The sequence below is a fragment of the Pogona vitticeps genome, chromosome 3 (genome assembly GCF_051106095.1).
Source record: "Pogona vitticeps strain Pit_001003342236 chromosome 3, PviZW2.1, whole genome shotgun sequence".
Classification (NCBI taxonomy): domain Eukaryota; kingdom Metazoa; phylum Chordata; class Lepidosauria; order Squamata; family Agamidae; genus Pogona; species Pogona vitticeps.
In genome coordinates this window covers 28,034,999-28,047,724 of record NC_135785.1, presented here as the reverse complement: position 1 = coordinate 28,047,724, position 12,726 = coordinate 28,034,999, and the positions used below count along the sequence as shown (strand labels likewise).

At 37.9% G+C, this 12,726-nt stretch overlaps 1 protein-coding gene across 7 annotated transcripts in view; it reads left to right on the top strand.

Annotated features, from left to right (window-relative positions):
- The window catches only part of MED12L (mediator complex subunit 12L), a 205,302-nt gene that overhangs the window by 171,522 nt on the left and 21,054 nt on the right, over positions 1–12,726 (top strand). For all 7 annotated transcript variants that reach the window (XR_013542948.1, XM_072996076.2, XM_078389115.1 and 4 more), the window contains 9 exons: positions 235–309; positions 420–610; positions 1,171–1,332; positions 3,268–3,379; positions 5,004–5,093; positions 6,748–6,857; positions 7,499–7,634; positions 10,033–10,194; positions 11,544–11,912. Coding sequence is in view for 6 of the 7 variants with exons in the window: in XM_072996076.2 (XP_072852177.2) it covers positions 235–309; positions 420–610; positions 1,171–1,332; positions 3,268–3,379; positions 5,004–5,093; positions 6,748–6,857; positions 7,499–7,634; positions 10,033–10,194; positions 11,544–11,912 (1,407 nt within the window). In the remaining variant the exon portion in view is untranslated. The remainder of the gene's footprint in view (positions 1–234; positions 310–419; positions 611–1,170; positions 1,333–3,267; positions 3,380–5,003; positions 5,094–6,747; positions 6,858–7,498; positions 7,635–10,032; positions 10,195–11,543; positions 11,913–12,726) is intronic.

Sequence of the window (12,726 nt, the reverse complement as noted above, 5' to 3'; positions counted from 1 at the left end):
CATGGAGTCCAATCCAATCCAACACAATCCAACACAGTCCAATGCAATGCAACTCAATGCAACCCAGCCCAATCCAATCCAATCCAATCCACAGTGATCCATAAATGGGCAGCAAGACTGAAAAAAAGGCACATATAAAGAGAATGAGAGTACCTGAGGTATTTAGAGGAGAAATCATTCTTGTGAAAAACATTAAGAAAAAAATTATCTCCCCCCCCCCCTTTTTTGGCACAGAATCTAGACCAGTGGACTCTCCGACAGTCATGGTTGGAACTCCAGTTGGTGATCAAACAGTGTATGAAGGAGCCTGTGAGTATTTCCTTGGATACTTACAAAAATTCAATCTAGTATATTAAAAATTAATTTAGTTATGAACAAACAAATCATGAATGCGCTAGTTTACTTATGTTTCACTGTAGGGTTCTGGGTCTGTGGCTGAAATGAACAGCTTGTTGGATAATATTGCAAAGGCGACAATAGAAGTGTTTCAGCAATCCGCTGATCTAAACAATAACTCTTCTAACTCTGGTATAGGCCTCTTCAATCCAAACTCTGTTGGAAATGCTGACACACATATTACGAGACAGAACAGTAAAAAGACATTCCTAAGGTAATGTAATCAGTCTGAACAGGTAATCATAAATTTGTGTGTTTGTCTGGTTTTTGCAGGAAGGATAAAGAGAGAGGCAAAGCTGTTTGATGTGTTTTAATCATAATTAACAGAGTTAATTTCAAGCAGTGCTTCAAGCACAAAGTCTCCCAGTCCAGTGATTTGTTCTGAGCATAGAAGCTCCATTCCATGCACAGAGTTCTTCTGCATATGAGACTTTCCATTCCCATGACAGGTCCCTATGTGTACAGCAAGGAGTATTGACAAAAGTTCTGCAGTTGAAGTGAATGAGAATTTCTGCTGTACTGGAGCTCCATCAGAGAACAGACAGAAATTTGCGTTGGGATGTTGAGCTTCAGCTCCTGACTCATTTATGCCAAATGATCTGAGGCAAAGCTGTTTCAATTTTTTTTCTGATCTAATTAGAATTTTCCTCACTTAAAATTATCTGCCTCATTTCAGGAAGGCTTATATTGACATCTCATATTATTGTCAAAGATAATAGTGAAACTATTGAACAATGCTGTGCTTGCAATGTCTTGTATGTTTCATGCTTCCAGTTCTTCTGAACGACAAGGTGTTTGGCTGGTGGCTCCCCTCATTGCAAAGCTGCCTACCTCTGTCCAAGGGAGAGTCTTGAAAGCTGCAGGAGAAGAGCTAGAGAAGGGCCAACATTTGGGATCATCTTCAAAGAAGGAGAGAGACAGGCAAAAACAAAAGAGGTAGAAATAACTATTGTGCTGTAAACAGAAAATGGCTGAAGTCCAGTAGTATGTCACAGTTAGAATACATCCTTGAATCAACGGAACGTACCAGAGACTCAACAAATCCCTATTGATCCAATGGGCCTACTCTAGTTGTGACATAATCACAGGATTTTAGCCACTGTTTGATGTACAGACCCTGGGATTTGTTTGTTTGGTTTTCTCCCAGATTACAGCAACTAAAGCTAATCTGATTTTGCAAACAGAGGCTATATGTTATGAAGATTTATAGTATCACAACCTCTAATCTGTTCTAAGATAGTTTTTTCTGGGAAATGAAGGATGTACTTCGAATGTATTCAAAAAATTTCCTTCTTTCTTAATAAAAGTTTGCCTGCTTTTAACATGCCTATTGTTTTACTAGGGTTTGTTACAAATGAATCAATTACTTCTTTTAGTGTTTATAGTGTTTTTATAGAGCATCAACACTGCAGCCAATCTATTGGTCATTTGAAAAAGGAAGTGTACTCTTTGTTGAAATAGATGTTGGCTTGGATTAGTTATTGAGAAATGATGGGTAGTCTGACACACTCAGATGTGTTTGTAAATGCACACATTAGAACAGAAGCCATGAGAATTGGCTGGAGAGTACGATGGTATTTCAAATTCTTTGCATCAATTTGTTTGTCTAAATTCAAAAACATTCTTCAAAATATATACATATCTATTTTTCCCTTCTTTTCTTTCTTTTACTGTGCATATCCCACTTCATGGCTGAAAATCCCACTTTTTGTTTAACTTAATGGATATTAATCTACATTAGTTCTTAGTTGTCAAAATATTTGTACTTCACATATTTTGCAAGACTGGAAAACAGTCTCTGATGGATGTCCCAGGATTCCATGGCCTAATGCTTCCCATTAAGAGGATGAGAGCATTGGACACTGCTTTGGCTTACATTTAACAACTGCTGTTGAAGAGCCACATAAAATGCGGAGCTTAGAAAAGAAGCATTTTATACTCCTTGAGATTGTTTGAAGGAAAGCTTGAACCTCTCCTTCTGACCCGTGGGAGATCCTGACATGGGAAAAGCTTGGTTACCTCAATAGACAAGAGGTTATGAGCAGTACATGTATGAAATAGGAACGAGAGGCATATGGTTCTTTGCCATATTTTGTTATGGCTGAAGAAACTGTCAGGAAAAAACAATCACACATTTCTATTTATGTTTTGGCCAATAATTAACCATTGGCCTAATCTGAAGGTCGTTGAACTTTAGAATCCTTTCCACGTTGATTTGTTTGCCAGGCAATCCCTGAATGTTTCAAAGGCTCCTTGGATGCCTTTGAACAATGCATATAGCAAGTACTTAAATAACATTTTGCAGAACTCCTGAGACTGCTGATTGAGAAGGATGATTGGTAATGACAGCAATAAGTCTTCTGGAGAAGCTTGTCTGCCAAAATAATATAAGAATAGCTCTGATAGATATATCCCACCCTGCATTCTGTTTTCCATAGTTTTCTATTAGATGCCTCTGAGAAGCCCAAAAGCAGAATATGAAAGCTGCAGCCATTCTTCTACTGTTGTTCCCCAGCAGCAGCTCATGGATTACCTGTGAAACCTGGAATTTGCATATAGCTATCATGACTAGTAACCTTTAGTAGAATTATGCTCCATGAACCATCTCAGCTTGAGACAAATGCTGCATCTTGGGCAGCTATAGTTGCTCTTCCCATGGAAGAGTTCCCAGAAGATTTCTTGGGAATGGCTTGGTTTGAAAATCTGTGGCGTAATGTTTTGCTTGGAGCTTGCAAGCTTCTTACTAAAACAGGAATAAAGCGTATGTGCCGAAACCCTTTCTAGAGAAAGAGTAGGCAAAGGGAAGGGATTGGAGACAGGAAGAATCAGAATAACACTACTAATTCAATCTTGTCTCTGCCTCTTTTGAAGCATGTCTCTTTTGAGTCAGCAACCTTTCCTTTCTTTGGTACTTACTTGCCTTAAGGGACAGGATGAGCAGCGAGAAGGGCTTCTAACATCTCTACAAAATCAAGTTAATCAGGTAAAAATAAGCAGATAATTCTGTGCTCTGCATCTGACAAATATCAATTATACTAATGGACCCAGACAGATGGGAAACCTAGATGGAAAGGCTATTCCTGTCAGTTTCAGAAAAATAAACAAAGAGAAATATAGGAAGTTTATTGTTTTTCTTTTTTAAATTACCTCTCCCACTTTTTTTCAGTTTAAGGAAAATAATAAATGTTTTTGGATTATAATCAGGGATACAGCACTTACTACTTCCAAAATGGCTCATTCTGTAAATCAGGTCTGCAGTGGTTTTCAGTACCACCTCATTTCAGGGAACTACTAGAGACAAACTCAGGAACATATGTATATTCAGTAGTATTTTGTTTTTCCACATGAAAACCCACTCTAAATCTTCCCTTTGTTCCAAAGACGGTTTACCACATGATAGAACTATTCTTTTAAGTCCAATACCTGTTGAACTCATGGAAAATTTAGCACACCAAGGGGAAGGTTTACAGCTCTGTGTGCTTCCTTTGTGCTAGTTTTCTGCTTGCAAAGAGTTTTTCTGTGTGTCACCTCAAAGCAAAAACAAAAAAAAACAGGCATCATCACCTGAAACCTGAAAATACCCCTATCACTATATTGGAAGTGCATGCCAGGATGTTAAGTAGAAACAAATTCTATTAAAGTAAAAAGGGGAAATAATATAGCTACTTGATATGTTTAAGATCTGAGAGTATTATTGAAGCATTTAATGATCTAGCATGATTGCCACTTATCCTAATATCTAAGTAGTGGTTAGGTGGAAGAACCAAGTGTGAATTTCCTCAGCCGTTAACAGAGGTGGGAGTATCCACTTTTTGTAGTCTGTGATTACTCCCTGTCCTTACCAAAATTCCAGGAGAAAACTGTGTTAATCTGGTAAGAAATCTTACTGTTTTGCCCTACTCATAGGACTACTGCAACTTGATACTGCTGGAGTATCACAGACCCACACAATAGGAACCAGGTCCCATACCATCACAGTAGCATAGGAAAGACATGCGAACAGTAATAATCACATGTCTCCATGTAAGCTGGCTTTAGATCTAGTCCCCAACTACTCCATTACTTGATACTCTTCTTCCATTTCTGCTTGGGCTGCCTTTAGTCCTTCCTCCATTTTGTCTAGCCTTTCATCTGGATCTAATACATTTCTTAACTTATCATCCTTGCAGTTTTCCGATCTGTTTCTAATATGAAAAAATCAGAACAAGAAAGGCCAGTTACTTAAAGAAGTACTGCCTATATCAGATCTGATGCAAAGGTTTCTCTTGTTTGTGTATCAAACAAAAAAAATTGTGGATGTACAAAATGGGAACTGACTATTCTCACAGATAACTTAGGAGCCCATATGTACATTATGGAGCTGCAGTGTGAGGATGTCATTTGCACAAGAAATTATTATTATAATAATAGTGACATTAAAATGTGGCTTCATAATAAAATTTAAAAAATTATCAGAATTACTTTGTGTAGGTGTATGAATAAGTTACAGTGGGCAAGAAGAGCTGAGGGAAAGAAACATTTAAAAGTGTCCTGAATCAGAAAGCATTAATAATGAATTTGCAGTTCTAATATTAAGATTATTATTATTATCATATTTTTATTCCTAGATATTGAGCAACTGGAGGGAAGAACGTTACCAGGATGATGTCAAAGCTAGACAAATGATGCATGAAGCCTTGCAGCTTCGTCTTAATTTGGTAAGGAAAAGGCACGTCAATTGATTAGAATTTTTGTTGTGTTTTCTTTCAGGTTATAAGAGCAACTTGTAACGGATAGTTGTTTATCACTCTGAAGTATTTTTTTTTCTTTAAAACATATTGTTATCCCTTAGCATGTCTGTACCTCATGTTTGCCAAAAAAATTACTTTAATGAGACAAAGTAAATCTTGAACAATGTGACATTTGTGACATCATTCAAATATTTATTGTGTCACTATTAAAGCCTTTCACCCTCAGGATTGCAGCTCAGGGAAGATTCCTCATCTTTTGCTTGTGATGAGAGGTAGTAAAAGAACGCTATTTGAAGATTTGGGAGCTGTTTAATAGACCTGCATTCTGATTTGATGTGCAGAAAACTTGCACCGGGACTTTCTCTATACCCATCTTATTTCTTTAGCTCCAGCTATTGTTGGAACAGGACCTCTGAGACACTTCTTGAATTGCAATCTGACCCATAGGCAGGAAAGATCCTCCCACCTCTGTGACAAAAGGGTAGTGTAATTCCCAAGAATTGACTAGGATAGAATGAAATGTAATACACACCAGCAATGCAGTTTAAAAGGGAGAAGTCCTTGTTGCTCACAGACTGGCAGCAAGCTTTACCTCTCAAAGAAATTATAATGTTGTCAAATTTCTTGATCAGGTCAACTGCTGAGAGACTTCAATGAATCTTGCATTAAGACTTCTCTAAACATGAATTTGATCTATTGTTTTTGTTGTTGTTTTAAATTCTTCGGTAGCAAGGGTAGATGGTAGTTACAGTACATCTGTTTACGAGCCAAAGAAATATTAGTCTTAACAATACTGTACAGTATTTATTAATAGTTTAAAGCAGCCATTCTCAATGGAGCCCATATGGCCCCCTTGGAGGCCCCTGGCACATTTGAAGGGAACCACAGACTGGAAGCAGTTCTTTATACACAAATTTATAAGGTTTGTTATGTGACCTATGCAATGCTGGTTTGGTCTATATTTCTTTCATATTGTGTTGAAGAGACACTTGTACAGCAAGCCGATGCAAAGAGGCAGTCCTAAAACCAGCAAAATCAGGGAGCTGGACAGGGGACAGATTGTATTTGTCCTCAGTGTGGAAGGAATTGTCACTCTCGAATTGGCCTTCTCGGCCACACTAGATGCTGTTCCAAATCCTCCATACAGAGCACGTTACCATCGTTTCTCGAGACTGAAAGATGCCCAATCTGTGTTTATGGCCATGGTTAAAACAAGGTTGAGGATGGTTGTTAAAAATATTGCCAAGGAATTAAGAAAAGAGAGAAAATAATTACTGAAAATACTAATTTTCAGTGTGGGGCAAGCATTTCCTTACATATGAGCTTCTGGTTATTGCAGAGTAGAGCATACCTTAGCTTTAAAGCAACGGAGTGGCTACACTACAGGAACATGCCACCTGCACTGACATACAGGAGAATGTGGTATGAGAAGAAAGGCTATATCAGAACCGTGTCAGGAACTACAGTATCATGGTCTTTATAGATACAGGAAGGATGCACTGTTCAGGGAAAGAACAGGGATGCACTAGGAATTTATGCTGTCGTAGAATAAGTGATAAATAACAGTGTTGTGCATTCAATCTGCCTTTCTTCCTGTTGTTTTTTTAAAATATTATTCTAGGTGGGTGGAATGTTTGACACAGTGCAAAGGAGTACACAGTGGACTGCAGACTGGGCACTTTTGCTCCTTCAAATAATAACATCGGGAACAGTTGATATACAAACCAATAAGTATGTCTACAGTATTATGTATAAGGACCTTTAAGATTCTGAACAGTGGTATGTACAAGGCCAAAGAAGATGAAGTACTAGAGCTGTAGGCTAAGTGATTAGTCCCAACCAGAGAAGACCCATTCAGTGATTTTTTTTTCAACTTTTATGTAAAGCTCACGGGTTCAGTGGGTCTACTCTGTTTAAAACTAGAATAGATTATGGATTTAGTTTCAGTTTTGCCACATTTATTTCTAGATAGATTTCCCATAATTATGGCTTTAGTCAAGGGCAAATAAAGAACTCCAAGAAAAAAATTCATGGGTGGGATAGTGACAGTGTTCATTTGTTCCCTATTTGGAGCATGATAAATGAAACGGGAAATGGTGCACATTCCTGCAGGCTTGGGAACCTATGAAAAGGACCCCTAGTGAAGGAGAGGAGCAGGCAGAGTTAAAATTTCACCATCATTTCATCTGAAAAAGGGGTTCAGCTCAGAGATAATATTGTGTCTGCTTTTTGTTCCTGGAAACTTGTCTTATGTTTTGAGATGCTCACTCATGGATAGTATAATTCAAAGTGAAATGTGAAGTGTTTGCTTAACTGGAAGATCAGTCTTAAGAGTGTAATGCAGTGTCTTCCTTTTTTGGGGGGACTCTTAGTGAATTATTCACAACTGTGCTTGACATGCTGAGTGTGCTGATCAATGGAACCTTAGCCTCTGACCTATCAAGTGCATCTCAAGTCGGATCTGAAGAAAACAAAAGAGCATACATGAATTTGGTGAAAAAGCTAAAAGTAAGTTTACCATCTGCCTTTTAAAATCTGTTTCTGTTAAACAAACTTCTGGATCTGCCCTCAAACACCTTATATTGATGGTCAAACAAAGCACATAGAAGAGAGGAAATCATGCAGTAATAATAATTGATTCAATTTGTCAAAAAACCTCTGGTTTATGAATGTTGGACATTGTGCTTCTTTAGCCACCATTAAAAATTCCAGAAAATGTCCTGATATTGCTGCACAATATCATGCCTGCATTGCAGCAGGAAAAAGAATGCCAAACTTCACATATCAAGGGCAGCCCAAATGTTGTCAACACCAGTGGCAGCAGTCAAAATATACTACAGAATATCCTCTCATGTTCACTACCATTCACAAAGTGACACCAAAGAAGGGAAATACCAGAAGGTGAATAGTTTTTTCATCAGTTAACCACTTCTCACCCAACCACAAAGCAGCTGGCATGACTGTTTTATGACAAATGTGAATTAAGGTGACTTAATGGTATATAACATATTTGGAAGTTTTAAATTACTAAATTACAGTGATAAGGTTTAATGTTTGAGACTGTGACAGGATATAGGAACCAAAACTCTGCTAACATTGAGTAAGACCAACCATAAAGCAAAGGACAGTAAATTCACAACTTAAGTGAATGAGCTTCTGAATATTTGTTCTCTATTCTTTTAAAAAATATTTTTACAAGCACACACAGAATACCTTTGCGAGCACACATCCTTGTTTGGACAGGAAGGAGTAAAAAATTCCATTGGTCCTGATGGACAGGTTCAAAAGTTCAGATTGCCTCAGACCTGGAGCGGATTTCTCCTTTGAAATCTTGTGTCTTAGAAATCCTGAGATAATGTTTACTGAAAGCACTCAGGGCTAGGACAAATACAAATGCTCTATGCTTTTTTAATGCAGAATACTTCAAATATGCCTTACAAAATGTTATGCTAATTCCTAAAACATGGCAAAATGTTCCCCTTTCTGGAGAATTTACTCCATTACTTTCTTTAAAGCAAACCTGTATTTTTTCATTCCTTCCATAATAAGCTGTGAACTTTTGTTGATCTGTAATTCTCCTTTGCCCATACTATAAATAGTATCATCTGCCTGGCAAGCCTGTTCCGCATATGCTCAGTTTATAACAAAGTCACTGTTTTTCTCATTTGAAAGGCCTATTTTGAGGATCAATATTTCAGCCCTTCAACCTGAATTCTTTTCAAATTAAAAAAAACAACCCTGAGTAGGGCAACCATTCTTTTCCAAGATAAACAATACTGATATTTTCAATTTATATGAGTTATTTTAAATCTGAGGACATTTAGGATTGTATATTTCTGCATGGGGCAAACAGTTTTATATGAAAACCCTTTGCCCAAACTTCCCAAAAATTTGCATCAAGCAAGAGCACACTGTCTGCTATACTTGTGCCCGATTTGGTGCTGATCTGAATCCAGTTATAATTTTTTTGTTTGAGCTGCCCCTATTTTTAGAATTGCCTTGTAGAATGTTGATTTGCTCTTCTGAACAACAACGACACAAATTCCCAGTTTGAGGATGTACTGACTTGATTAAGAAGATGTACTGACTTGATTAAGAGACAAGGAATGAACACCATGAGAGGATGGATAAGGTGGAATTTCACAAGTCTATAGCCCAATTTGATCATTTGATCAAAGCAGTGTAGCATCTGCTTTGGTCCAACAAGTCTAGAAATGTGAAGCATACTACACATCCCAATACTTGATAGATTATGTCTGATAAATCCATCCTACATCAGCTGTGAAAAAGTGTATCGTGTGGGTGGATGTGTGTGAATTTTATATTATTTTATTGTCAAATTGTAATATAGATCTGTATGATCAGGGATCACTTGTTCTGATTCTTCCAAATGGTGTACCACATGCTTTGCATGCAAAGGATTCCATATATACTACCTGTATTTCCAGTTAAAAGATCCTTAGATAGCAAATGGTAGGAGATATCTCAGCTTGAGATACACAGAGGCTCAGCTAATCACAGTAGATGATGTTAGGCTAGATGGGAAAGTTAGGCAGTTAACTTCCTATCTGTGGTTCTCCAGTTTCATCAAATGTATTAGAAGGCAAAAGTGTAGATGAGCAACTGTTTCTACATCCTTCTATTCATGACTTTTGGAATAACCTTGCTTTATGTCAAAAGTGCTTTATAAGCTCCCCTCTTCCTGCTGGATATAAAACAATTTCGAAACATAGAAATATGCATATATATAGGAAGAGGGGAGCTTATAAAGCACTTTTAACATAAAGCAAGATTAGTCATGAATAAAAATAGTGAAAGTACAAGGAAATGATTCATCAGAAATGTGTCTGATGTTGAATTGCAAAATACTTTTCTTTAAAATTTCTACTTCTTCTTTTTTTTATAGAAAGAACTAGGTGATAAGTGTTCAGAAAGCATTGACAAAGTCCGTCAGCTTCTACCATTGCCCAAACAGATGTGTGACATTATTGCGTGTGAGCCCATGGGATCGCTGATAGATACAAAAGGAAACAAAATTGCTGGATTTGACTCCATAGATAAGAAACAGGCAAGGACAATCCTTTATGTTTAAGTTATTCACTGGTTTTGTCATGCATATGGCAATCAAAGGATCACAAGGTACTTCTTTAATAAGTTCAGTCCAATTTGTTTATTTGCCTAAAGCACAAAACTGTAGCAGGAAACTCTTTATGGCATGTGTGTATTCTCCTAATATGTAACAAACTGTTATCCACCACACTATGCAAACTAAAGAATCAATGACCACTATTCTATTTTCTGCCCCAACTAGAGCAGACCCATGAAAAAAAATTTTAGTGGGTCTACTTTTGACACTAGGAATAAAATACTGGCCAATGACCTGCCTTTTCCAAACTCAAAGTTCATTCATACAAGCAATGTTAACAAAAATGCTATTTTCAAGGGTACTTTTGGCCACAAGAAAGAGGAGAAGGATATAAGGTGTGGAAGGTCATGCTGTTGCCCTAGGCACCAAAGTTGCTAGTTACAGCTCTGCAAATATGCATGTATATTTCAATTTGATGAAACGATGTGACAAAAAAACACTGGTGTCATAGTGTATATCTTTAAGATTTACCTTGAATAATCACAGACTGTATCTCTGTCATTTCATTACCATTCAGTTCTACTGTTATCAGATTTTCTTCTTTAACTGTCTGTTTTTATGTACCATCTGAAGGTAAGACTTCATGCTGAAACAACTGCAGAAGCAATACATGTGATCTTGATATTACTGATTGAAAGTACCCAATATTTCATGGCATGGAATAGCCCTGAGTCTGATATGCCAAAGCCTTCAGGCAAAATTACACGTCTCTCAGAGATGGACACATTGTGTCCAGCATGTCTGAATAAAGCCACAGCCTCTGACACTACTGGGCAGAGCCTTGCCCTGATGCACTATGAAGGAGTGACTGGCCCACTCCAGATCCATGGGGTACCTGCTTATAACTCTTGACACTCAACATACTCTCTTCTGGATTCAAATTCTGCTGGCTGTAAACATACTGGCTGGTTATGGACATTTGCCATTTAGTGACTTAAGGTGGTATTGCAAGTTTGAAACATGTAGTTGCTTTTAATTATTAAATAATTTTTAAACCAAATAGTTCTGGGTTGAACAATCTTGGATTCCTCTCAGCAGGCATGCTAAGTTTTAGCTGTCCATGTTTCATGATCTTGAAGCAATATTTCAGCAGAAGATACAAACTTTTAAATTAGATAATATTTTCTCTTTTGCCTGTTCATTGAGTAACTGTATCACTAATTGTCATCATGTTGCCCTGTGTTTTGAAGTTTTATTGTAGGCTACTTGCTAGTTTAGGAAAAAAGTAAAAATGTGACAACTAAAAACTATTGCTTTAAATTTTGAATCAGGGGCTTCAAGTCTCAATGAAGCAGAAAATATCACCTTGGGACTTGATTGAGGGCAACAGGAATCCTGCTCCGCTCTCCTGGGCTTGGTTCGGAACTGTCCGGATTGACAGAAAAATAATAAAATATGAGGATGAGCAGCACCTCCTCCTTTATCACACACATCCTAAGCCTAAGCCACGAAGTTACTACCTCGAACCTTTACCTCTTCCTCCTGAAGAGGAGGAGGAGGAAGAAGAGCCCACTACACCTGCATCTCAGGAACCAGAAAGAAGGTCAGCAGAGCTGTCAGATCAGGGAAAACCTCCAACTGATGAAGAAAAGAAGGGGAAAAGCAGGAAAAGAAAGATGAAAACAACTTCCAGAATAGATGTAAGTAGGTTAAAATGCATGGTGTGAAATCAAGAGAACTTTATTGTATTTGAGAGCCTGCCAGCCCCTGTCACGTTGGTAGGATTCCCTTCTTCTATTAGCTGCTTCATAAATGAGGATGAAGGAGTTCACAACAAATTGGGATTTATTAAAACAGGAGGGGATGCATCATTCATAGAATCATAGAACTATAGAAAAATTGAATTGGAAGAGGCATATAAGGCCATTGGGTCCAACCCCCTGCTCAATGCAGGAATCCAAGTCAAAGCAGATCTGACAGTTGCTTGTCCAACTTTCTCTTGAATGCCTCCAGCATTGGAGCACTTCCCAAGGTAATTGGTTCCATTGTTGTACTGCTCGAAAAGTTAAGACATTTTCCTGATATTCAGCCTAAATCTGGGTTCCTGTAGCTTGAGCCCATTAATATGTGTCCTGCACTCTGTAATGATTGAGAACAGATCCTCTGCATGACTATTGTATCTCCCCTCAGACTTCTTAAGGCTAAACATGCCCAGGTTTTTTTTTTCATTCTTTCCGCGTAGGCTTTGGTTTCCAGTCCCCTGGCCATCCTTGTTACTTTCCTCTGAACTTGCTCCAACATTGTCATAAACAACACTGAATGGTCCTGAATTAGTTTCCAATACTACTTGGGCATGAAGTTTTGATTCTTTTATTTTTGAGTCTTTAACCACTGTCATTACCACCACCAAGAATTTCTCAGTCCAGATCTTGCCAGTAGGGTCATCTCAGTTAGGCGGCACAAGGGGGTTGCACAACAAGAATGCCATATATTTGACAATGGGAAAAAGGCTGC